Source organism: Hyperoodon ampullatus, assembly GCF_949752795.1.
Source record: "Hyperoodon ampullatus genome assembly, chromosome: 2".
In the NCBI taxonomy this organism is placed as follows: domain Eukaryota; kingdom Metazoa; phylum Chordata; class Mammalia; order Artiodactyla; family Ziphiidae; genus Hyperoodon; species Hyperoodon ampullatus.
Genome location: NC_136915.1, coordinates 143,603,884 through 143,630,054, shown reverse-complemented (window position 1 = coordinate 143,630,054; position 26,171 = coordinate 143,603,884). Strand labels below are relative to the sequence as shown.

General features: G+C 44.5%; 2 protein-coding genes across 2 annotated transcripts in view; one reads left to right on the top strand and one right to left on the bottom strand.

The window, feature by feature from the left end:
• The window catches only part of HHAT (hedgehog acyltransferase), a gene marked incomplete at both ends in the record, with an annotated part of 362,271 nt that overhangs the window by 144,528 nt on the left and 191,572 nt on the right, over window positions 1-26,171 (top strand). The window lies entirely within an intron of this gene.
• LOC307048617 (Golgi-associated RAB2 interactor protein 4-like) lies at window positions 2,619-6,157 on the bottom strand (the record flags this gene model as incomplete). Its single annotated transcript, XM_079697709.1, has 2 exons — window positions 2,619-2,776; window positions 5,620-6,157. 2 exons carry the CDS (start codon window positions 6,155-6,157, stop codon window positions 2,619-2,621), a joined length of 696 nt encoding a protein of 231 aa, XP_079553835.1.

Below are 26,171 nucleotides of genomic sequence, written 5' to 3'. Positions count from 1 at the left end.
GCCTCAGTGGAGGTGGGAAGGGGGCTTCACCTGGTGCCCACATACAAACTGGACTTTGTTTCTCCTGCCAGTGTCTCCTCCTCCTGTGTCCCCTGGCATGTGGCCACCTTGATGGCTGTCCTCCTCCTCCTGCTCTGTTTCTTTGTCTTACATCAGGCTGGGTCAGACCCTCTTTGTCAACAAGGATGGAGAATCGTCCCACATCTGCCAGCCGGTAACCTTATGGGCACTTAGCACTATCTTGTTTCTAATTCACGCCCTCCCTTTAGCAAACCCTTGTTGCTTTTTGCCCCACTTCCATTCTGAGGATTAAATTCAAAGTGCAACCTGCTGTTTCCCTGAAATGTTTATAGGCATTTTGATGTATCAGTTTTACGTTCGTATGCGGTCAGGTCTCTTCTTATTTTCCTCTGTAGTTTCTGCCTTTGGTGATAATCTGAGGAAGTCCATTTGACATTTACTAACTTTTATATAAGGCAAGAATCCTTCATTTGGGGATCCGTAAGCTACTGGAAGAGTTTTTCTGTAGATTCTCAGAAACCCACCCTCCATAGTCTCTGCATCACCTAGCACTGGGCCTGGCACATAGTAGGCCCTCAACAAACAGATATTTCCCAAATAAAGAAAGATGATCCCCCATGCCTCCCACTCCTTTAAGAGATAAAAGGGAAATTGGCTTACATGTGAAGTATGGGTTGAACTTAATTATTCCCAGTGGCTAACCTGCCATCCTGACCGCATTTATGCTGCATTTATACAATGCCACCTGCTTCCGTATCATCTGTTTCCTATGTTGTACCTGAGGCTCTTTCTGGGCGCCCCCTCCTACAGCGTGCATTCTAGGTTCTGTGTTTCTTTCAAATGTGAATGTTTCTATCTTTTCTGTATTGAACGACTTACCATTAGAATCCAAGAGGGAATTTGTGTTTCTTTGTTGGGTCTGGTGCAAAAGAGAGCAGGGGGTGAGTAAAGAAAACAACTCTTGTATTCCTCCTCATTAAAGGCCCCAAACCAGCAAACCAGCCACCATCACCATCACCACCACCACCACCACCACCACAACAAAAAAATTTAAAGCACTTTCATTATTTCAGGGACAACAGACTAGGGAGAGGCTGTCCTCTTTCCCGCAGTGGGTGGGAAGGAGTGAAACCCTCATCGTAGACAATCAGTGGTGTTTGTGCAGAAGCAAAGGATAAGGGTCAAATGTGGAGCCTCCTGAGGAAAAGAAAGGGGCTGAGTAGGTGTCATCTGGGATGGGAAAATTATGCCCCCCCCTGGGGGTTCTGAGTAACTGAACCTCAGATTCTCCTCCTTGGACCCCCTGGAGCTTTCCATCCATTGCTTCTCCTCTCTGTCCTCTCTCCCTGTTTTACATGATATAACGTCTCCTGCCTGGGCCTGGGCTTGGGAGGAGTAGGACCAGCTTGATTACTTATCAGTCGAGGGGAAGGCAGGCCCTTGCTTCTTTGCTTTGAGTGAAGATTGCTCCTGGCATCTCAGGTTGCCCCCCTGAGTGCATGTTCCCTTGGAAAATTGGTCTAAACCATGGTCAGATTCCACATTACTATTACTAGTGGACTGAGGAGTAGGCCTCAGATGATAGTATGTATTAGAATCATCTGCAGGGCTTGTTAAATGGCAGAATAGGAGTCCATGTCTAGGTTCTGTTTGAGTAGTTTGGAGTAGGGCCCAGTAATCTGAATTTTGTCAAACAACCAAAGTGATCTGTGGTCCACGGACTGCACTTAAGAAACATTTGCTACCATCACCCTTAGCTTTGGGAAGGAGAACAGATTCCTGCAGAGCCTTTCCTGATCTGCCCCAGCTACTGTCTTTCATTCTCTTTATTCTGAGCACTTGCCATGTGATAGTCTAATGGGGAAGAGAGATACGAATTCAAAGACTAATAGAATTGCACTGAGACAGATGCTGTGAAGGGGAGATCCACGGTGCTCTTAGAACCTGTGTAGGGGGATTTGCTCTCATCATAGAAAGCTCCTCTGCTGAGATATGGATTGACCTGAGGTCTGAAAGTTGAGTAGGAGGGGATAGAGTTTTCCAGGAGGAGGAAATGGCATGTCCAAAGGCCCTCTGGTAGGAGAATGTGGCAGTTCTCTGGCCCGAAGAAGGCCATTGTGTGGTGTGCACAGAGCACATGTTTGGGGCCCATTTGAGATGAGATTGCATACAGGTGGGGTCTCTGACCAAAGATAACCTTGTAGGCCCAGGGAGGAATTTAGTCTTCAAACAGGGACTGAGATTTTAGGACTTAAGCACTTTCAGCCTGGGTGGACAGGTTTGAGCCTGTAAAGCAGATAAAAAGAAGGATTGGCTAGAGAAGGCCAACTTCTCTTGGTAAATAAAAAAGAACAACCAGGGAGCATATTTTACCAAGAAGAACAAGAAGTGTTTTGAGAAAGGAGGAAGCGGTTACCAGAGCCCAGTGCTTCTGAGAGGCTGAGGGTGATGAAGCCTTTTGGGGTTTGTCAACTAGAGGTTATTACTAACCTTATCAAGAGAGCTTGTTTCAGTGGAGTAAAGGGGCTGGGGGCTGGATGTGAGGGGTCTCAGTGTGTGAGAGGGGAGGGAACCCTTATCTCCTTGCAGCCCCTCCCTCAATTCGATGTCCTGGCTCTGTCGGACTCTTTGTTGTCCTCCAGGGCCATCAGCTGTCTCTTCACTGAGAGCCTTTGCCCGTTCACCTCCTCCTCCACCCATTCTCTGTTCCCTCCTACTTCTGCATCTTCTGCTCTTACCTCACACTGCATCTTTTCTGGGATACCTGGTTCTCTCAGGTTGAATTAGGTACCCTTTTGCTCTGCTTCCATGGTACTCTCTGTACTTTCACTATTACCATGGTTTGTACCCATTGGCATTATTATCACTTGTCAACTTGCCTGTCTCTTTCTGTTGGGCTGTGAGCTCCTCAAGGCAGGGCCAGCACTGTGCTCCTGTCGTGTCACATATGCCTTTTGCATCACTGAGCGGTTAGGAGGCATTCAGTAAATGTTTGTGGAATGAACAGTGAATGAATGAATGAGCGTATAATTCAGTTGTGGCTAGAGCGATGTCTGTGGTAGGATCATTGTCATGTATACTCCTATCATGTATAACATCTTGTTACTGACTATATGACAATATACCATTGTTATATAGCTGGTAATACGCGTGCTCTTAGCCATTCAGGACTCTTTGTAGAGGTGAAACGTCATGGTTCCCGTCTTTTCTAATACTACTTCCACTCACTTAACACGTAACTATTGAGTATATCCCATGTGCTAAGAAGAACAGAGGTAAATAAAGAAATGTGAATTTTGTTTGCCCTCTGAGGACATGTGCTTAAATATCAAATACATGGCAGAATATGACAAGGCTTAAAGACTAACTTAGGCAGTGTATGTGGAGTACAGGGGCAGTGGAGATTACTTCCAGCTGGGTGTATCAAGCAAGATGTTCTGAATGAGTTGGCAGTTAAGAGGAGGGCTCAGGTCCATCCACCTAGAGTCTGTCTTACAGAGTGATGTAAGTCAGAAAGAGAGAAACAAATACCGTATGCTAATACATATGTACAGAATCAAAAAAAAAAAAAGGTTCTGAGGAACCTAGGGGCAGGACAGGAATAAAGACTCAGACGTAGAGAATGGACTTGAGGACACGGGGAGGGGGAAGGGGAAGCCGGGACAAAGTGAGAGAGTGGCATGGACATACATACAGTACCAAACATAAAATAGATAGCTAGTGGGAAGCAACTGCATATCACAGGGAGATCAGCTCGGTGCTTTGTGACCACCTAGAGGGGTGGGATAAGGGAGGGTGGGAGGGAGACGCAAGAGGGAGGGGATATGGGGATATATGTATACATATAGCTGATTCACTTTGTTATACAGCAGAAACTAACACATTGTAAAGCAATGATACTCCAATAAAGATGTTTTAAAAAAAATAGAGGGCTCATTTCTTCATTTATCATCATGTCTCCCATGAACCAGGCTCTGTTAGGTTTCGGCTGTACAACAGTGTATGTGATAAAGTCCCCAGACTCTTGAAGGGATGGGAAAGGAGTGGAGCAAGAGGGCTGAGCAAGTGATCACATGTGCCAGGTACTGGGCTGGTCATTTTCATATTCTTCACGTCATGGAGTGTAGTTCATGTGTTATCACTCTAATATACCAAATAAATGTAATCTCTCTATTTCAAACAGTTTATCCACTCTTCCTTATTATGATATCTGGGAATGGGGCTGGAAAAGGGCATTTCAGTTTTAAAAGCCAGTCAGTAAATGTCGAGTGCCTATGTAGGAGATGCTGTTTTAGGCTCATGATGTAAAGTAGTGAGAAAAAAACCAGGACATCCTGCCCCTTATGGAACTTCCATAATAATAATAAGAGGAAGATAATAAGCAAGTAAGTAAACTAAGTAGTTTGTTAGAAATACATAACTATAGAGAAAGATAAGCCAGGTGAAGGGGATAGGGAGTGGCAGCAGTTGCAGTGTGAAATGTGGTGGACAAGGAAGTTTCACTGAGGAGGCGCCATGTGAGCAGAGCCTTGGACGAAATGAGGGAGTGGTCACATTGGTGGCTGAGCAGAGTGTTCCCAGCAGAAAGTACATGGAAGACAGAGCGTGAGCCTCGGTGTGGAAGGCATGGCAGGGCTGCCAGTGTGGTGGGGAGTGAGCAGGAGTAAATGTAGAGGCAAATGGGTGGCCAAGAGAATAGGGGGGCATTTTAAGGGCTGTGGATTTTATATTTGCTTTATGAATTTTAAGCTCTGCTACTGCGTGCACACTCATTGGGGAGTATTATACTTTCTTGATGAAGGAACCATTTAATCATTTTATAATGATCCTCTTTATTGTTAATATTTCTTGTTCTGAGGTTTATTTTGTCTAATATTAATATAGTGAATCCAGCTTTTTTTTTTTTTTGCGGTACACGGGCCTCTCACTGTTGTGGCCTCTCCCGTTGCGGAGCACAGGCTCCGGACGCGCAGGCTCAGCGGCCATGGCTCACGGGCCCAGCCACTCCGCGGCATGTGGGAACTTCGCGGAGCGGGGCACGAACCCATGTCCCCCGCATCGGCATGCGGACTCTCAACCACTGCCCCACCAGGGAAGCCCCTGCCAAGGCCGTTTTCCTCCTCCTCAGGGATGTTCTGGCAGTGTCCCCAGTGGCTGTGTTGGTTTTGCTTCCTCCAGGCCCGTCGCTGGCTGTGGCTGCTATGGCCGTGCTCTGCTCTTCAGCGGCAGGAGACTTGATCACTGCCGTGCTCAAAGCACCCGCTGCGGTGCCTCCTGCCACCCCTGCCGTCTCCACCTCTGTCGTTGCCCACGATGCTGACGCTTTGCCAAGCCCTGTAGTAGGTTTTGCTTTCGCAGTGGCCACATCGGGCATGGTATCGGGCTTGTGGGAGTCCAGTTGGATCCCCTCCCCACCAGCAGAAGCTGCAGGCATGGCCCCGGCCACCTCAGGGCACGTGTGGAGGCTGCTGACGCTCACCTGGTCCTGATGCCCCTTTCCTTGGAAATCCTCTACGACCGGGCTCCTCCCGTCCTCCTCCTCGAACACAGGCATGCAGGTCATGTCCCAGACTGGAACGGCATAGGTGTTGCTTTCACTGTCCACTGGTGGTCTCAGGAGGTAAATCAGCTGTTCCCACTCAGCGAAGAGGTCTTCCCGCGCGTCCAGAGGGGGACACAGCTGCAGGTAGAAGCAGCGGCCAGTGGCAAGCTTCACGCGCAGCTGTTGTTTCTCACGATTTTGAGTGGAGATCCTCACGAACTCCCAGGGAAGGAGCCTGGTGAGCTCTAAGGTCTTTGCAGCCTTGTGGCTCTTGCCCCTGGTGGCCTGGCTGCGCTCGGCGTGCTTTTCACAGCCGGTGGCCGGTCGGGCCAGCAGCATGATGTCTGGGAGTGGGAGGACGGGGCTGGTGGATGTGATGCCCATGGTCACCATGCCGCCCCAGTTGTGCACGTCAATCGCGTCTTCCCTCTTCGTGACCTGGATAAAGTCGCTCTCGAATATTGCTGCGTACTTGAATATGTCGTATTCGCCCTTGTGCAGATGCTGCTGCAGCTTCCCCGTGGTGGTGTTGAACAGGTCCACCCAGGTGCTGCTCCGGGCCGTGTGATACGGGAGCAGAGAGTCCCCACTCATGGCTGTCTGTGATCACGACAGGCAGCGCGGTTAAGGCGGGTCCCTGGCTCTTCCCTCCCTCGGCCTCACTGGCAGAAGAGTGAGCTGCGGTGCTCCTGTGTCACACAGGTGGCCACCTATGGCAGGTCTTGCCCGTCCCATAGGCCCCCACGTTTGCCTCAGGGTCTCCCAGAGGCAGGGGTGTGGGTAGGGGCCCAGATGATCACAGCGGGGATGCTGTAGGGCGCCTGGAGCCCAGGCTGAATCTCTTCAAGTGTGTCGAGAGGTACGGTAGGCTCCCCTCTGCCTCACCTCACTTCTGCTTCTGGGTTTTTATCTCCCCAAGAGGCTGTGGTGAACTTCAGTCCTAGTGAGAGAAGTAACCACTTTGTCAGCCTAACCCCCTGGCACAGCCTATTTATCCTCTGATGCCCTTTGTGACCTATCACTGTCACAAAGCCCTTTGTGACCTATCACTGTCACAAAGCCCTTTGCCTCATCCCCCAGCTGCCCCCTCAGGGCAGGACCCCCATCCTCTCCCAAACACCCCATTGCCCCCGCAGAGGACAGGCCCATCCTGCCAGGGACTCAGGTGTGTTGCCAAAATAAAAATGTCTTCAACTGGGAAAGTTTTGTGTGGGTCCTTTTTCTTTTCCTCCCCCAAATTCAGCTACTGGATGAAATCTATGGGAAGGTAAGATGATGGGATCAATTTGAACCATTTAAACTCATGGTTTAATTGTATCGAATAAGGCAGAGTTGGCAGTGGCGATCCTTAGTCTGTCCTTTCATAAAATCTCAGTAAACGTGGACGATGGTGATTTTTAATAATAACATTAAAATTTGCTTCTCTTAGGCACCATGCTGCATTCTTCACATATGGTGGTAAGAATCCACTGAGTTTGCTACTGTTAACTACTGTTCCCAGTTTATAGGTGAAGAAATTGAGGTTGTATCTCCTGTTTAAATTCCCAGAGCTAATGGTAGCAGAAGCACTATTTGAATGTAAGTCTACCTGATTCTAAAGCCTTTGTTCTGAACCACTACAGTACTTAGCCTCACAAAGAAAGCTTGGCCCAGCCAAATGTTTTCAAACTGGACTGATTTAACTACCTTTAAGAAGACCTATTTGGTGCCTTATGAGAAGTTGCATAATTAATTTAAATGTGTGTATATATGTTATGGAGAGAACCCAAGACAGCAATTGGGCTGATGTGGGGATTAAATTATCCAGGGGATCACTCAGATCCTCCCTTCCTTTATGCTTGTGCCAACAGCCTGTGTGTGGAAACCTAGTTATTCTTATGATGTCCTCCCCCAGTGAAATGGGGGGTGAGTAGCCTGAGATGTAAGCTTTGATTCCAAGAGCCTGCCAGATGCTGTCCTGTAGTAACCTCCCTACCAGGCAGAAGTGGTTTGGAAGCCTTGACACCTGTGGGGAGCATGTGCCATTAGACATCCTGCCTCATTGCCACTCCCACAGAGCTAGTCACAGAATAAGTGATTTCTAAATTGTGACTTGAAAGTTCTGAGAAAGGCCCTTGCTCTCAACTCTCTTATCTCCAGTTTGATGTTATGCTTGAAATCCCACCATAGAGATTCATTCCTTGAGGGTAAAGGCTATCTTTCTGTTAAAATACACACACCTTTCCCTCAACAGATGACTGGATAAGCAAAATGTGGTCTCTCCATACAGTGGAATATTATTCAGCCATAAAAAGGAATGAAATACTGATATATGTGACAACGTGGATGAACTTTGAAAACATTGCACTCATTGAAAGAAACCACATATTGTATGATTGTATTTATAGGAAATACCCAGAAGAGGCAAATCCATAGAGACAGAAATTAGATTAGTGGTTGCCTAGGGCTGGAGGGAGCAGAGAATGGGGAGTACAGGATTTCCTTTTGTGGTGATGAAAAATTCTGGAACTAGATAGTGGTGATGCTTACACAGTATTGTGAATGTACTGAATGCCACTGAATTGTATACTCTAAAATTACAGTGGTGAATTTTATCATACACACACACACACACACACAGACACACACACACACACACACACTCCTGCTCATTTAATAGATGGGTTAAGAGTAGTTATCTTTTCATTGTTCCCTCTCTCAGGGGAAATCATTCAATCTTTCACCATAAAGTATGTTGTTAGCTGTAGTTTTATTTCAGAATTGCCCTTTGTCAAGTTTAAGAAGTTCACTTTTATTCTTAGTTTTCTGGGCAGTTTTATTGTGAAGGATGATTGATTTTTTTTCAAATGCTTTTTCTGCATCTATGGAGTTGATTATTTGATTTTTTTTTTTTTTTTTTTGCAATACGCGGGCCTCTCACTGTTGTGGCCTCTCCTGTTGCAGAGCACAGGCTCCGGATGCACAGGCTCAGCGGCCATGGCTCACGGGCCCAGCCGCTCCGTGGCATGTGGGATCTTCCCGGACCGGGGTACGAACCCATGTCCCCTGCATTGGCAGGCGGACTCTCAACCACTGCACCACCAGGGAAGCCCAACCTTGTGTGTTTTTATAATTAAAATAAGAGTTTTTGTAGACAGCATAGAGTTGAGTTTTACTTTTTTATCAAAACTGACAGTCTGTGCCATTGGGGTATTTATGTTATTATTGGTGTGGCTGCATTTAAATCTACCATCTTGATAATTGTTTTCTGTTTATTCCATTTGTTATTTGTTCTTTTTTTATGCCTTCATATCTACCCATCTGTATGTCTGTCTGTCTATCTATCTTGGTAACATACACAATTTAATATAAAATTTACTTTTTGTAGTATGAGGAGCTCACATTTATTGAAGGTTTCCTCCATGTCACTATATAGAGCTATGTATTTTTCAAAGGTTATAGCAATGCCCACAATATATCTCTGAAGAAGAGTTTATTTCCCTAATGAACAAGTAAGTAATTTGGAGTTTATAAATTTTATCACCTAAGGTCACTATACTAATGTGAACTTGAATGCAGATCAGGTCAATAGCATCATCTGAGCTCTTATCAGTACTTTCCTTTTCTGTGATATTGTCATGCCCTTCAGTTACTGAAGTATCTACATTTTTTCCCTTAACGAGATAGGAAAATTTACCATTTTAATCATTTTATTTTATTTTATTTTGGCTGTGCTGTGCAGCATGTGGGATCTTAATTCCCTGACCAGGGATCAAACCCATGCCCCCCTGCATTGGAAGTGCAGAGTCTTAACTACTGGAACACCAGGGAAGTCCCTTAACCATTTTACAGTGTACATTTCAGTGGCATTAAGTACATTCATATTATTCTGTGATCATCACCACCATCCATCTGTGCAACTTTTTCATCTTCCCAAACACAAACTCCAGACCCACTAAACGATAACTCTCCTCCCCAACCCATTTCTCGTACTATTAATTTCTTTGTATAAATCCAAATATTCCATTTGATATTATATTTCTTTCTGCCTGAAGAACTTTCTTAGCCTTCTGGTCTGCTGGCAATGAATTATATAAACTATTATTTCTTTCTTTGGGGGGAAATGTTCTTATTTTGTCTTCATTTTTTTTTTTTTTTTTTTTTTTTTTTTTTTTTTTTTTTTTTTAGAAGATGTTGGGGGTAGGAGTTTTAATTAATTTATTTATTTTTGCTGTGTTGCGTCTTCGTTTCTGTGCGAGGGCTTTCTCTAGTTGTGACAAGCGGGGGCCACTCTTCATCGCGGTGCGCAGGCCTCTCACTATGACGGCCTCTCTTGTTGCGGAGCACAGGCTCCAGACGCGCAGGCTCAGCGGCCATGGCTCACGGGCCCAGCCGCTCCGCGGCATGTGGGATCCTCCTGGGCCAAGGCTCGAACCCGTATCCCCTGCATCGGCAGGCAGATTCTCAACCACTGCGCCATCAGGGAAGCCCCTGTCTTCATTTTTGAAAGATATTTTTACTGGATATGGAATTTTATGTTGACAGTTATTTTTTTCTTTCAGTGTCTTAAAGATGTCTTTCCACTATGCTGGCTTGCATAGTTTCTGACAAGAAGTCTTATATAATTCCTCTGTGTGTTATATTTCTTTTTTTTCCTTCTGGCTGACTTCAAGATTTTCCCTTTATCTTTGGTTTCAGCAGTTTGACTGTGATGTGCTTAGGTATAGTTTTCTTTGTTTTCTGCCTGGAGTTCTCTGAGCTTGGATCTATGGTTTATTTTCTTTCATTAATTTTGAAAAAATTTTGGCATTATCTCTTCAAATATTTCTTTCCTACCATTTTCTCTTTTCCTGCTGGCATTCCAATTAGACTGTCTGGTATTATCCCACAATTCTTTGATGCTTGGTTTGTCTTTTTTGCCTCCCAATTCTTTTTTTTTCTTTTTTCTTTTTCCTTTCTGTGTTTTGATTTGGATACTTTCTATTGGCTTATCTTTAAGTTCATTGCTCCTTTCTTCTGTTGTGTCCAGTCTGCTTCTTCATGTCCCTACCTAAAGTAGTAAAGGAAGATGAGGATTGACACTGGAGTTGCCCCTATGGAGGTCACTGGTGACCTTGACAGAAGCAGTTTTAGTGAAGTGGTAGGGGCAAAAGCCCCATTAAAGTGGACTCAAAGGATAATGCGGATCTTATCTGAGCCCCAGGAACCTGTGCAGAGTCTAATGCGAAGAAGCTGGTGAAGCTGGCCCAGACTTCCTCTCTTCCTGACTCGGCCTCATCCCAGTTCTTTTGATTAGGAATACCCCTTTGAGTCTCGGCCAGGCCCTGGCAAAGCTGTGCACTACACTTTGCAGTGTACTCACCTTGCCATTCATCACAGGTGTCCCTAAACCAGGTTTATTGGCTCTCATCTTACTACCTTCCATGTGGAACTTCTGAATCTCTTTTGCCATAAGGTTGCTAAAGGAGGCTCAGCAATGCAGCTACACTCTCTCCTTCACTCTGCCTAACTATATATCTTCCAATATGCCCACTTTTTGTTGTAGAGAGCATCCTGCAAGGTGGTCTCTCAGAGTTCCAACCAGAAAGGAAAGCCGGAGTCTCTCTGCTTGGGTTTTTATCTCCATCTGTATAATGGACTTCCCTTTTAGGGTGTCATGGGGTGGGCTGATGGGAAGAGGAGCCGGGACAGGTTTCTGAATTCTTCCATCCTCTTTCATCCCTTCCTCCCCTTCCCAGAATCTACTGAGTCATAAGGGGCAGGTTTTCTATCTTCTCTTTTGACATATTCTTCTCCTCTAGGGCAGAGAGCCTTGTGGCCCAGGTATTATAGGTAGAAGGGGGTATTCTTTATTAATATGGAGAAAAATACCCTAAGATCCAATTCAGTTAGACTTAGTGCTAAATTTGTGAGCAGTTGGACAACCCGGAAGTAGGGATTGCTGAGAACAAAATACATTGTTTTAGTTTTAAAAAGTCCCCTGTTAGAACTAACTTATTTTTTCTTGTACTATTGTTGGATAAGGATTTATATATCATCGTCACCATGTAAGAACTAGAGATGTAAGTAATGTTTCCAGAGTCACATAGGTAGTACATTCTAATTGCATTAAAATCTAAATCCTAATCCTCTTAATAAGAAAGGTTTAGATGCATAATGCATTTGCTTGTAGATGAGTATGTGAAAATTCATACCTTCACTAGCACCACGGGTATATAGGTTTCCTTTTCCCGTTATACCAAGAAGAAGTGCAAAAATATTTGATGTCATCCACCTTATGAGTCCTGAGATTTCAGACTACTTTAGCTCCAGACATATTACCTGCCATCTTTATTCGATCCACCTGACTATAGTAGGCATTCAAAGATTTTTCTCTTGGTGTGCTAATAAAATTCTCTGATACTGTCCAACTACTTATCTAATGAACAAGATGAATACTGTCTCATCCTGAGTACTGTACGCTATAGATAACCTGCAGGGTAAAGTTAAGACTAATTCTCTAATAATATTTCATTGTTAAGCATGACATACAAACCTGGCTCCAACCTACCATTTCAAATGCTTTTCACTCACCTTATAAGACAACGGAGCAGAACTGGTCACTGTTCCTCAGTCGAGCCCATCCAGTTCTCTCACAAACCTTCATGACCCTGGTGCTGATGTGCTAGTTTTGCAGGGCTCACTGTCATGCTTCTCCTTCTATCAGGCAAGATACCACATAGTCTTCAAGTCAGTCCCAGCTTCAGTGTCTGTCAAGCTGTGCTCAACCCCCCAGCAGAGGGATTGCTCTCTCCTCTTTACTCCATGGTACATGGTTCATGTATTTTAATACGTATACGTGCTCTTGCAGTCATTGTGTCTAGCTCACTGAGCTTTTGGAGGCCAGGGACTACCATACCTTACTTATTTTGTATTTGTTTATTTTGTATTTTTGATATTTAATACAACCAATGTCTGTATTTAGCAAGAGCCATGCTAGCCCAAGTATGATCTGGGGAATAGCCTCTTCTGGGAGCTTGTTAGAAATGCAGAATATTGGGTCCCACCCAAGACCTACTGAGTCAGAATCTGATTTTTAACAAGATCTCCTAAGAACATTGTGTGCACATTAAAACTTAAGAGGCACTGGGCTGGGCTAGAGGACTCCTAAGGACTCCTCCTTGCTGACATGCCATGACCGTAGACTACCTGGAGGATGGCCTTGGGTGACTGTAAGTATCTGTGAACGTTCAGTATCTTACATTCACATGGGTCACAGGGACTGGGCCCTGGAAGACCTCCAGCAGGAGCTTTTGCTGGTGTTCTCAGAGGAGGGGGCCACAGAGGGACTAAAGAGATGGGGGGGAGGGTGAACTCAATCAGCCCCAAGGTAAGGAGGGGCCTGGGGGGTAGCTCTTGATGCAGAGATAAGAAATCAGTCAAACCAGACTTGGAGCCACCCAAGCAAGATGGAGGCCACTGACCTACAGTCACAAAAACATAGGAACAGTGAGCCACCCCGATTTGTGTCCAGGATGCGTTTGTCCTCCAACTTGTTTTTCCTTCACGTGGACTTCTCCCTTTCTCTGCCCTCTTCCCTCAGTTCTCCTAGAATTGTTCCTCTTTTGTAAGAAGCCCATGGGTGAGGGAATGTGCCATCCAGGAAGGAAAGTCTGACCTCTCTCTCCTGGGAGCTGACTGTGTAGCTCCCTTCTTTGGATTTTGGAGGGCTTCCTTCCTGCTCCCCATTGCAGGGAGGGGCATGGCTTTCCCTATGAGACTATTTACACAGGAGATCTGGCCCACCAGACTTCTGGAAAGCAATGCCTGCGGACATGACCTTACTGTTAAAGTCGAGATGATAGATACAAGTAGTCATTATGTTTCTGGGAAATGTTGCTAGCAGCAGTGTATAGAGGATTTGCTAAGAAGATAATTAAAATATACATCATGGGTATCCTACAGGTGCCAACTGGGTTGTGAACAGTGAATGAGTTAGCAGCAGTCAGACGAGGTTGCTGGCTTCCTTATTACAGTTGAGGTTCTTCTGCTGTGGGTGGGAAGCAGGGTTGTTATCAGGGGGACAGGAAAAGGGACTCACAGAGGCTTGGTGGTGATGTAGCCCAAATCCCATTATGATACATTGTCATCCTAATGTTATCGAATGGGGGTCCCGCTGATCGCTGCTTACAAAATCATTACTCACACATGGTAGAAAGGAAAGCTGCCTTTAATCAGAATGCCAGCAATCTGGGGAGATGGTAGACTCAGTGTCCCCCAGAAACAACCTCTGAAGATTCTGCTCAGCCATGAAAGCATGTAAAGAGCAACAGGGAAGTAATTTCAGTTAAGCATTGAGATGGGGGTCAGAGTCGAAGCCACCCGCCAGTGTATGCAGGCTTGTGGACTCCTCATGATCTTCCTCCAGATATTATCTTGTTCACACGCTTTGTTCACGGCTTGTTCCCGACATTACTGAAGGGGAAGCTAGGGAGGTGATCTGGTCATCTGTTACTTACTTATTCTTCATTTCCACTTCTTTGATCTATGGAAAGAACCAAGAAGTTAGGCAAGGTATTGTGTGGTTAAAATATTTGAAAGCTGTGCTTGGGCTGGAAATGAGTAGAGCATGCAGGTGCCTGGTTTGAAAGTTAGTTACAATATAGCTTTGCCAAAGTGACAAGAAAAGGGGCTTCCTGCTGAGGATGGTTTCCTGTAAAGAGCTGCTTACAATAACATAAATCTGCATACAAAGATATTACTTGCCTAGTTGGCAACTGACTTCATTGGTAGCAGTAATTGTTGTAGCAATATATTTCCCAGACTACTTATATTTTTGTTTCAGCTGGGATTAGGTACCCTTCTTGCAGTCTGCGGTTTTACTGCAAAAACTGAGCGCCAAAATTTTAGATTCCCTAGGATTTCTCAAGTGAGTTTCGACAACAGGGTGAGATGTGGTAATTTGAGACAGGGTGTGTTTTCTCCTAATAGTTGTGTGGTCACTCAGTTCCATGAGGTTGGTCCATAAAGAAATCCGAGGCACCGGTTTTGTATGTCAGGTTTTCTGTGTTTCATTTCCTATTTGACAGCAGATTTAATTTCCTAAAGGTTGCTAGCAAGATCGTCTGCCAGAATTTTGTGTTTGACTCAAAATCATGAGCAACTACCATGTGGTCTGTGCACTTTACTTTCTGAAGGTCATTGGTCCCTCAAGTCCTATCAGTAAAGCCAAGAAACTGTGCCATCACCTCTTGTGGGTTTGAGTGGGAGACCTCGGCTTGAATGACCTGAGGGATTTGACTGTGGTCCTTGACTCCTTGGCATGGCAAAAGGGGAGGGTTAGGGCTACCTCTTGTAATCTGGGAAAATCCTTAGTAACCTGAGGTCCAGGTCTCCTGGCTGAGGAGTCAGAGGAGAGGGGAGGGTATGAGGTGAGGTGGGGAAAGCGATCGTCTCCCACTCTATAAAAGCTCTTCCCTGATGGAGCCTGGGCTACAGGGATTTAGTGCTATGTCAGCACAGTGTAGAGGGTTACAGGAGCTGCCCTCGAGAACTCCACACAGGCTGTTCTTGTGAGTTTCTCAAACATGCTGCTCCTCCAAACACAGATGGATACTTGAACTGCTGGCAGCAGGGAATGTGCCTTGATGTTTTTCTGGTATCGAGAATAGTTGTCGAAGCCCCTCCCTCCATAATGAGAGAAGGGCATTTGTGAGAGGATTAGCAGGATGGGGCGGTCTGTCTGCAAAGCCACTTGGACTGTGTGGGGTTAAATTCATTACTGATGGCTCAGTGCTTGGACCACTGGTGGAGGTGCCCAGCAGCAGGGGCAGCAAAAAATCTGTCTGCTTTTCCAAGGCAAGTTTCATCAGCATCTCACTGAGCAGAGTGTCCCTATTGCATGGGCTTATTTCCAAATTATTCTGCAACTTCATATTTGATTCTCAAATATTAAAATGATTGATTTTATTATTATCTTCCACTTACAGACTATTTAAATAAATTGTAAATGACGTCTTAATGGATTGTAACTAAAAGTCCAAATTCTCTTTGTTCAGTATTTATTGAGCACCTACTATGTGCCAGCCACCAATTTATGCATACAGAGCTGAGTAGGGGAGTCTCTGCCCTCAGGGAATTAAATGCCAACAAGTAATGTATCCCAAGACAGACATGACCATCCTTGAGCCTGTAAAGTACTTCAGCATTTAAAAATACTTCCACATCTGTTGTCTCATTTGTGGGTTCAGTGGGTTAGTCAGAGAAGGTCTTACTTTTATTATTCCCATTTTATTGACAAGGAAAATAAAAGCCATAGAGGTTAAATGATTTGCCCGAAGAGGTAAGTAGTAGAGCTGGGACCACACCATGTCCTTTCTCAATAACATGTCTTCATTTACTTAATGTTAGCTTTTAAAAAAAATATTTTAGCAATAATTAGGTTTAAACTGTTATGTCTTTAAGGTGCAAATATCATAGAGTTAATGGACACCATGAAAAATAAATCGATTTACACGAATTCCCTGAAAATATATAAAATACGTTGTTTCATTTGGATAATAGTATGTGACCATTGACATAAAGTTGTTGAGAAAGTACAGCAATTTTTATATCAATTTGTTTTAAAAGCATTTAAAGATTTACATAGTACAGAGAATAAGGTGGAGCTTTGGAGTCTGACAGACCCGACATCACATTCTTTCCTTAGTAGGTCTGTGACCTTGATTAAGTTTCTTTAACCTCTCTAAGTTTTAGTTTCTCCACCTGTTAATGGGCTAATGCTGTGTACATGCTGGGGTGGAAATGAGGGTTTAATCTTTCTTTATAAATTAAATAAGTTTCATGTTCTGGTTGTTACTGAGTCATGCAGGCATTAAAGATGTATGTGGTTGGGGTGAACTGACTTAAATATAAGCTGCACAGCATATCAGAATTCACTTGGGGCAGGATGGGTTGTGGTCACCCTACAGGTGTGCTGACAGCGAGTGAATGAGGATTGGGAGAGGTGTAGCCTGTGTAGTTCAGACTCCACAGGCAGAACACAAGCTGAGTTGTCAAGAGTCGAGCCCCAAGTCAAAAGGTGCCCGGGCAGACACCCTGACCTGCAGCTGTTGATTGGTGAGACAGTCCTTCTTACCTGGGCACCTCTGGAACTTATTCCAGGGGAACCAGCGTCGGCAATTTATTTATCAAGGATTATTAATAATTTCTTTCAGCAGTTCTGCATTGACCATGTAGGGACCTAGGGAACGTTATGGGGGCTCCTGGCGCCCCCTTTCCCCTCCACTTGGAGCTCATTGGGTTCTGTGTCCCGGGTGACCTGCACCTTCCCAGCGGACAGTCCACCTTTAGAAACCTCCTAACTGTCCACCTGTTTCAGCTTCAGAGCCTGCGGGCAAACTTTTTCTGTCCCATCTGGCCTCCACCCCCGTTAGTCCCAGCTGACCCTGAGCTGTTGTTTCTGTCACCTTCCTCTGATAAACCCTATCCAGCCCAGAAGCGCACCGTATGCCTTGTTTCCCTGGATGCCCTCGTGTGTGACTTACCCTTCAGGAACCTACTTGTCCAGACCCCTGCTTCAGGGGAAGTTCTGACTGTCCGTTGATTTGTGTATTCGTTTATTGATCCAACAAATATTTTCTGAGTGCTAGGTGCTAGGGACAGAGTAGTGAACAAAACAAGTGAAAGCATGCCCTCTCACAGAGTTTACTTTCCAGCTGGTGAGACAGATAATAGTCAACATAGTAAATAAGTAATATGGCATGTTAGGACATAATAAATGCTGTGGCAAAACTCGAGCCAGGTAAGGGAGATCTGGAATTCCAGGGGAAGCAGTGCAATATTCAGTTGGTAAAGATTCTGCGAACACTGCATCAGCGAATACTGAGCCATTGCTCCTGGGGAAATACAGGATTAGGTTCCCTGTGAGTCTCTGGTTGCAACATTTTTGTCAGCCAGTCAATATGTAACCTTGTTTTAATGTATGTTTCTGTTTAAGGGCACTTATTTAATATATATTGTTGATTCCTTAGCCTTGAACTCATGGCCAACAGCACTATAACTCATGCCTGAGTGAGGTTGTCTAACATACATGTTTTTTCCGTAAGGCACATCACAGCCTTCTCGTGCTTAGGAACAGTAGACAGAACTTCAGCAGTATCCTTGGGGGCCATTTTAAACAGTGAAATCACTAAAAAAAAAAAAAAAAAACCCACAAAATTACAAAACACATGGTACCAGACAGACTGTGAAAAGGACCCTTGTTTACAGTCTGAGAGCTGAAACAAGAAGGCAGAGTGCTGCCTTGTTCCGTCTTGGCCGGTACATGGGTGCTGGGTGGTTCACAATTTTTCTGCTCTGAGCTTGTTTGTGAATGACTGCACACGTACCTCAAGTATTGATTTGGGGTTACAAATACATTTTAGTGAGTAGGCAAATTCGCAAATACAGAATCAGAGAGTAATGAGGACTGACTGTAAATGGGGTGATCAGGGTAGGCCTCACTGAGAAGGTGACATTTGGTGAAAACTTGGAGGAGACGGTGTGAATCACATGGATATCCGGAGAAGGATTCCAGGAAGAGGGTGCAGCCAGCGCAGAGGCCCCGGGCTGTAAACATGCCCAAAGTGCTCAAGGAGATGCAAGGAGGCCAGGGCAGCTGCAATGGAGTGCGGAGTGATCAGAGGAGATGGGAGTGGGGGGGATGGCAGGTCACATAGGGCTTTGTAAGCCGTTGTGCATTTTATTGCAGTTAGATGATTTACTAGATAGAGTTCTCCAGAGAAACAGAACCAATAATCAATGCAGTTGACCCTCGAACAACATGGGTTTGTATTGCGCAGGTACACTTAAATAGGCGGATTTTCTTCAGTAGTGAATACTACAGTACTACACGATCTTCAGTTGGCTGAATTAGTGGGTACAGGGGGGCCGTATATACAGAGGGACAACTGTAAGTTATACCTGGATTTTTGACTGTGTGGTGAGTTGGTGTCCCTAACCCCCACGTTGTTCAAGGGCTGCCTGTGTATCTATACGTATGTGTGTATATATACATATGTATGTATACGTATGTGTATATATATGTATGTATATGTGCACGTATATGTATGTATACGTGTGTGTAAATGTGTATATATATAATTACGCACATACACGTATAAATAAAATATATGTGTGTGTGTATGTATATGTGTCAGGTAGGGCTTTGTAAACTATTGTGCATTTTATCCGAGTTAGATAATTTACTATTTAGGGTTCTCCAGAGAAACAGAACCAATAATATATGCAGTTGACCCTTGAACAACATAGGTTTGAACTGTGCAGGTCTGTTTATACATGGATGGTTTTCTATAGCAAATACTAAAGTACTACACGATCCATAGTCAGTTGAATCTGTGGATACGGAGGGCCGACTCTTAAGTGATACATGGATTTTCGACTGCACAGAGTGTTGATGGAGCCCCTAAGCCCAACAGTGTTTAAGGGTCCACTATATACATGAGGAGATTTTTTATAGGAATTGGCTCATGTAACTATGGAGGCTGAGAAGTCCCACTATCTGCCATCTGCAAGCTGGAGACCCAGGAAAGCTAGTCATACAATTTAGTCTGAGTCCAAAGGCCCTGAGTCCAGGGGAGCCGATGGTATAAGTCCCAGTCCAAAGGCTCGAGGATCCAGGGCTGATGGTATACATCCTGGTCTGAGTAAGAGGGTCTGGGAATCAGTAGTGTCTATGGCCGAGGGCAGGAAAAGATGGATGTCCCAGCTCTAGCAGAGAGCACATTCCCCCTTCCTCTGCCTTTTTGTTCTATTCAGGACCTCCATGGATTGGGTGATGCCCACCCACGCTGGTGAGGGTGGATCTTCTTTACTCAGTTTACTGATTCCAATTGCTCATCTATTCTGGAAACACCCTCTCGAGCACACCCAGAAATAATGTTTTACCAACTATCTGGGCGTCCCTTAGCCCAGTCAGGTCAACACATAAAATGAACCATCACAGATGGGCAGACATGGAAAGAATTTGAGCTGGAAGTGACACTGTACTGTGTTATGGGACCACCAGTCCTTAGGGGTTAGGGCAAGAGCAGTGAGCAGTTAAGAGGGTGTTGTAGTAACCCAGAAGCAGGCCTTGATGTTGTGAGGCTCACAGCTTACAAGAACTTTCCAGCCCCTCCTCTGCCCCTAAACCACTCTCAGGTTAAAAAAGGGAGCACAGCCTCAGGAGGAACTAAAAGAGAGCTGAACCACAGGATTGCTGTACCCAGTGCTACTGGTGCCTGTCTGAAGATGTGCTCCAGCTTGAAATTGAACTAATTGAAGCTTTCGTTTGTATAAAGCAATTTGGCAATCTGCATTCTTAGTCTTGCATGTTCAAATTAAATACAGGACGCCAAGTAATTAGATAGAAAAATACTCCATTGTTTTTCTTAATGAAAGGTACGGATGTATCTTTACTGTTTTGACTTTCCTTTTCACAACCACAATCACATCCCTTGAGAACCACATCTCATTCACCTTGACAGGGAAGGAGAACGTGGCCAGACAGATTGCCTGCGTGAAGATATTTGTACCCAGAGTAGAGTGTAGAAATAATTCACGTCACATTGCTGCATGGCTCAAATGAATACAGAAAAGACTTTGGGTAATGCATTATTAAAGGCACGCACGGCAGAGCTGCCTTGTATACAATTTAAGTGTGAACTTATTAGCATTTCAGGCTGATGCCTCTTTTAGATTTAATTCGATTTCAGGCTTCAGTCGGTTTATTAAATGAATTTCTCACTGCTTAAAAGGTGTAATGTGCTCACGATGGTAGCTTTTCATCACTCTCTCCTCATTTCCTCACGCTCTCAGGCGGATCTTGGCTTCCCGTCTTGGATTCAAAGCCAGGGGTTATTTTCCAAAGATACTGTGTTGTATTGTGTAGCCACTTTTGTGCTTCCAGACACTGGGGCCGTGTGGTGGGCTGTTTTTTACCCACATTGTCTAATGTGAATGCACCTCTTATAGATTTACCACCAGTAAATTTAACTAATGCACAAATAATAGCACTGTTTTCTGTTTCGATGGCCCTTTGTCACTGTGAATCTTTCTAGTGTTACTTTGGCACCGAGTCCACAGACCTTTACTTCTAGTGCTGTGAGGAGAGCACTGAGACTGTTCAAATGGTGGGAAATTAAAACTAATGAATCAAACCATATTAGTGATTCTCAAGATGAGCCGGAGAGCTAGACTGTGAAATGCAATAATTTATACTGATTGCATAAATTTGTTTAGAAGAGTACAGTGAATGCTTCTTGGAGCCTCTGGCAGATCCTAACCCCATAGTTAGTGTTGCCTGCTTGCATGAACTTAAGTCAGCTGTGATTGCCTCATCTGTGAAGTGGGGCTCCTGATATCTTCTCATCCTAAGACAGGGAGAGGTCTGCTTGATTTCTAATGGCTCCTTCCAGCTTTAGGTTGTGTGTGTGTGGCGGGGGGGCAAGGGGAAGTGGTGTGAAAAATAGATAAGCTTCTGGTTGTGTTCAGTAACGATGATCTAGATAAATAGTTCTATAGTACAAAGTCGAAGAAGTGATGTATTTTAGATTTCCAGCTGAACTAGGACCTCAGCTCCCAGAAGAAAGTTGTTTGTATTACATGTACTGTATATCTTCAAATGTGCTGCATTTTGAAAGTTCAGTTGGAAAGGGGATTAAGACATAGCAACCAAAGTAGGATAATAGAAGTATAAATCCACCATTCTATAGTATAAATCTATTTCTGTAGTATAAAGATAAATCCATTTTTTTACCACAAAGCAAAAGCTGGGTTCAGAATGCTGTGAATTCACAGTTCAGAAAAAAAAAAAAAAAGAGTTAAGAAGCAAAGCCCAGAGACAAAATGGGATTGTGGCTGATTGGCAGGCTCATCTTCGAAGAGAGGGCTAACTTTATTTATTTTTGCAAGATTCAGTGTGGGCTAGGTTATGTAAGAGGTCTGTGAATTAAAAAAAAAACAACTTCTGATTTTCCACCCATTCATTATTCATATAGGAATGATAAACCCTATTATTAACTCCACGCCTGATGTCTTTCAGAGGAGAGAGTGGAAAGTTCTGGGCTACCATGGAGCTGTGGTTGTAGGGTTTCCTCACACCTGGAAGATTTTCACAGCCCTTCTGTCTTTTATGACATTGAAGAGTGTAGTTCCCCCTTATTTAATAGAACATTCCCCATTGTGAGTTTGTCTGCTGTTTCCTTGTGAGTAGATTTAGATTGTGTCCTTTTTAAAAAAATTTATGCATCCATCCATTCATTCATTTATTTATTTTTGGCTGTGTTGGGTCTTTGTTGCTTCATGCGGGCTTTCTCTAGTTGTGGCCAGCGGGGGCTACTCTTCGTTGCAGTGTGTGGGCTTCCATTATGGTGGCTTCTCTTGTTGTGGAGCACGGGCTCTAGGCTTGTGGGCTTCAGTAGTTGTGGCACGTGGGCTCAGTAGTTGTGGCTTGTGGGTTCTAGAGTGCAGGCTCAGTAGTTGTGGCGCATGGGCCTAGCTGCTCTGCGGCATGTGGGATCTTCCCGGACCAGGGCTCGAACCCGTGTCTCCTGCATTGGCAGGCGGATTCCCAACCACTACAATACCAGGGAAATCCTGATTGTGTCCTATTTAGGGCATCACATCTGGAAGCAGATCATGAGCAACAGTCTCATTGGTGATGTTAGTTTTCACCATCCTGGAAGAGAATACTGAACACTTCAGTAGATAAGGATTTATCTACTGTATAGTTAGTACTACTTTTTTGGCCTTGTAACTCATAAGCATTCTGTAGGAGACACTTTAGTACGATACAAATATTCTGCTCTTCTTCAAGACGTTCCCCCCAGATTTAGCATTATGGGTGATCGTTGCCTGAGCCAGTGTTCACTGTGGTGTTTGCAAAATGATGATTTTCCAACTTTGGCGCTTACCAGTTGGCACTTGGCATTCTATTGTAAACAGCAGCCTCTCCCCCATTTGTTTAACTCACTATTATCTGTATAATTGCACCACTTCCTATTTTCCAGAGGTTTATAATTTATTTCTGTACTTCATTTTTTAGTGCTCACATTGTCCCAGTCTTAGCCAGTGGGGCCCCCATCAACCTGCCTTGGACATGCTCAAATGGTATTTGGGAAGGATACTCATATGTGCAAACCTCTGCCCTGCCAATAACCTTTCTCTCCTCTGGTCCCAGAAATGTCTACAAATAAGTCCAGGGTCATGGCTATGTGCAGAGTACTAGTAAGATGAGGTTTTTGGGGTCTCTTTGCTCATTATTGGACCTAAACTTGAATTTCAGTGTCTTGCCTCATGTCAAGTGACTCAAGAAGAGCAAGAGAAGAGGGTATGTGAGAATGTGAGTGAGGAAGGAGAAAGAACAAAGAGGCCAGACCTCCCCCCGTGTAAGAGGGGGCCCAGGACGTAGATGGGAATGAGAACAAGGAACACACCTGTGTGCTTGACTTTTAACACAGGAACTCCTCCCTCTAGTACACGTGGCACAGTTAGAGTTCCAGAATATGGTCACTCGGAGGCTGGTCCTTCTCTGTGGGTTCAGGGTCAGGCTCTGTAGACTTGTTCACCAGTCATATCCGCTCAGAGCTATGGCCTCATCCTTGTGTTCACAGATGCTTAAGAACAGGGGCTATTTAATTGCCTCCTTGGGGGCTTCCAGCAGAAATGACATGTGGACCTCTCCCGCCAGCAACTCTTCATGTCCCAGGGCCACTTTGACCATGGGATCAAAGACTGCATGCCCTATGTTGTCTTGTGTTTCCAGAGGGCATCTAATAAGCTGTCATATTGGGCCTCAGTTTCCTTTAATGCTAAAAGAGGGACTAGAATTAGGGTCTTTGAAATCCTCCTCAGCTTTAAAATTCTCTAATTCTGAAAGTTGAGGTAGGGATTTTATGTGCTTGAATTGATACTCTCACATATTTGTCCGTACCCATCAACCCTACAGATTCTGCTCTTGGGTCAAGCAAAACAGGCACTTTGCATAGGTTACCTTCTTTAATAATTTCTTACCCTCCAAATTATCTCTAATGATAGAAGTATAATCAGGATGTTAATGAATACTTTTGCTAGCTATAACATAGAGATGCATAGACACAAAGTATTCTCGAAGGAAGGGAGGTGAATTTCTGTAACAGTCTGTGAAAGGGCACATTTCTGAAATCCTCCTGAGACTACATTTTAAGTTAACGCTTACCTATAATGAAGCCAGTCCAGTCAGCTTCTCATTTCTTCTTTGCTCATTCTGAAGGATTGTTCTGGAGATGCTGAAAGTGCTATTCACATTGTTAATAACTAGAGCTTTTGTCTAGAGATTGGGTGCTCTTCTAGGTCCTCTGACCGTCTGCAGCTCTGTGTCCTCATCTGCTAGATGATGGTAGAACTGGCTGAGGGTGTGTCCATTTAAGGGGACAGCCAGAATCCACACACAGACCTTCAGTGCGGGGAAGGAACAGTGGTTCCCATACGTCACACCAGCTTCTGAGGTGGTTCATTATAGCGGATTTGTCCCAGTACTTTTTCTGTAGGTTTTGTACTTCGAAAGTTAAGGGGTTCTGCAAACTCAGGAGTCAGGAGCATCCAGCTCAGGAGCCAGTGTCATCTAAGAGCAAGCCCCTTGGTTCTCTTCTTATTGGCTTCGGTGACAGGCAGGCAAGTGTCCCCTCCTCCATGTCATTAAATCCTGCACAGGCTGCTGGCCTAAAGGAAAGCTTGGTTTGCTGTTTATACTGTGGCTTTGAAAGCCTCATCAGCTCTTTTTTAAAAAGGAGGGAAAAATCTGCCTCTGAGGAAGGTAAAAAGGAGGGATAAGAAAGTCCCCAGTCCTTCTCAACCTAAAGCCATGTAATTATTTTAAATCATTTTCATTGTCTATGCTTCCTACCTATGATGTGATTTTTCAGGTTTCACTCCTAAGAAATCCAGATCTTGGGGCAGAGGGTGGGAGAAGACAGAAGAGAATGGGGGCTGCCATGCATCTGTGTGGCTGTGGAAGAGCTTGAGAGTCAGCCAGATGGCAACGCAGCAGGTGTGGATGGAGGGAGGGGCTCAGGACCACGGGTGAGAGCACGGGGCGGGGGGCGTTGCAGAACTGGGAGGGTATGGTAATGGCTAGGAATGCCTAGGATTAGTTAAGACTTAAAAATAAGGGAAAGCTACCAAGAAGGCTTTTTAGCAGTGGAAGAGGATAAACACGGTTTCCTGCAGAGCCACACAACACAACACCTATTTGAGTTTCTTCCCGGACTTTAAAGAGAATGATCTTTGGGGCATCCAGCTGAAAGATGAAGATCAAGAGCGTTCTGAAGGAAGGTTCACGGTGGTCGCCACAGAGCACCATCCTCCTGCACATTTGTTTTGATGACCGGGAAAGATGGGTTTGTTTCATTGTGATGAGACATGAGAGATGGATAGTGAACACCTTGGAAAAGAGGTCCAGAGTTGCTGGAGAACTTGACAGTTCAGGGCAGTAGTTCATAATACAGAGGGACACCTATAAAAGTCACCTGGCTCTTCCTTTCTTTCTTCTGGCCTTCCCCCAAACTTCTGTATCACACATTCCCTCATCTCCTTCAGGTCTTGACTCAGGGGTCGCCTTCAACATGAGACTCACCCTGACCATCCCCACCCATCTCCCTTTCCCCGCTCTACACTTTCTGTTTGCTCCAGCGCTCACCATCCCCTGACACACTATACGGTCTACTTACCTGTAGTGCGTGTTGATTATTGTTCTCTCTCCCTGTTGGAACAGATCTCCATGTTTGTGTTGTTCACTGATGTATTCCAAGAGTCAAAACGATGCCTGGAACCTAGTAGGTGTTCCGTTATTATTTGTTCAACGGTTGAATGAAATGACTAAGACAGAAAACATTCACAGGTAGCCCAGAAGCCAAATAGGGTCCTGGAGGAATCCCATTATCAAGTTTGGTGTAAGAGGAAAAGGGAATTTCCATAACAAAAGGTGAACAACAGAAGCAACGCTTTCCTGAATGGTTTACGATAAATTCTATCAACTGATATGTAATGGGTTTTCTGGTGCTTGTTCATTCAAGATTCAATCTCTTTGACAAAAAAGCAAAGCAGGGGGTCCGGGGGTGGGGTGTGTATGATGAATTGGGAGATCGGGATTGACATATATACACGAATATGTATAAAATGGATAACTCATAAGAACCTGCTGTATAAAAAAATAAATAAAATAAAATTCAAAAATTCAAAAAAAAAAAAGCAATGATATTAAGCGCTAGACTAAAAGATACTACCTGGAAGGAACACCTAAGACATTCTAGCCTTGAAAAACAGTAGATGTAACCAAATTTCACAGTAATGCACATAGTGTGTTCTCAGATGACAACTCAAAAAAAAAAAAAAGGCATTATTTTGATTATTCATTTTTGGTACAGCTGAACTTGAATGCAATATAAGTTATTTCTTTCAAATATGACAGTCTTGCAAAAGGTTGTGTTACTGTTGGTAATAGTTTTCTGCTGGCGGTGAAGAGCCAAGTGTGGGGAGTGCGATTAGCCAAGCTGGAGGGAAGAGAGTGGAAGAGCGGAAGAAGAAACCTGGGGTCAGGGCCGCACCAGGATTCTTTAGGAGAAACGACTCA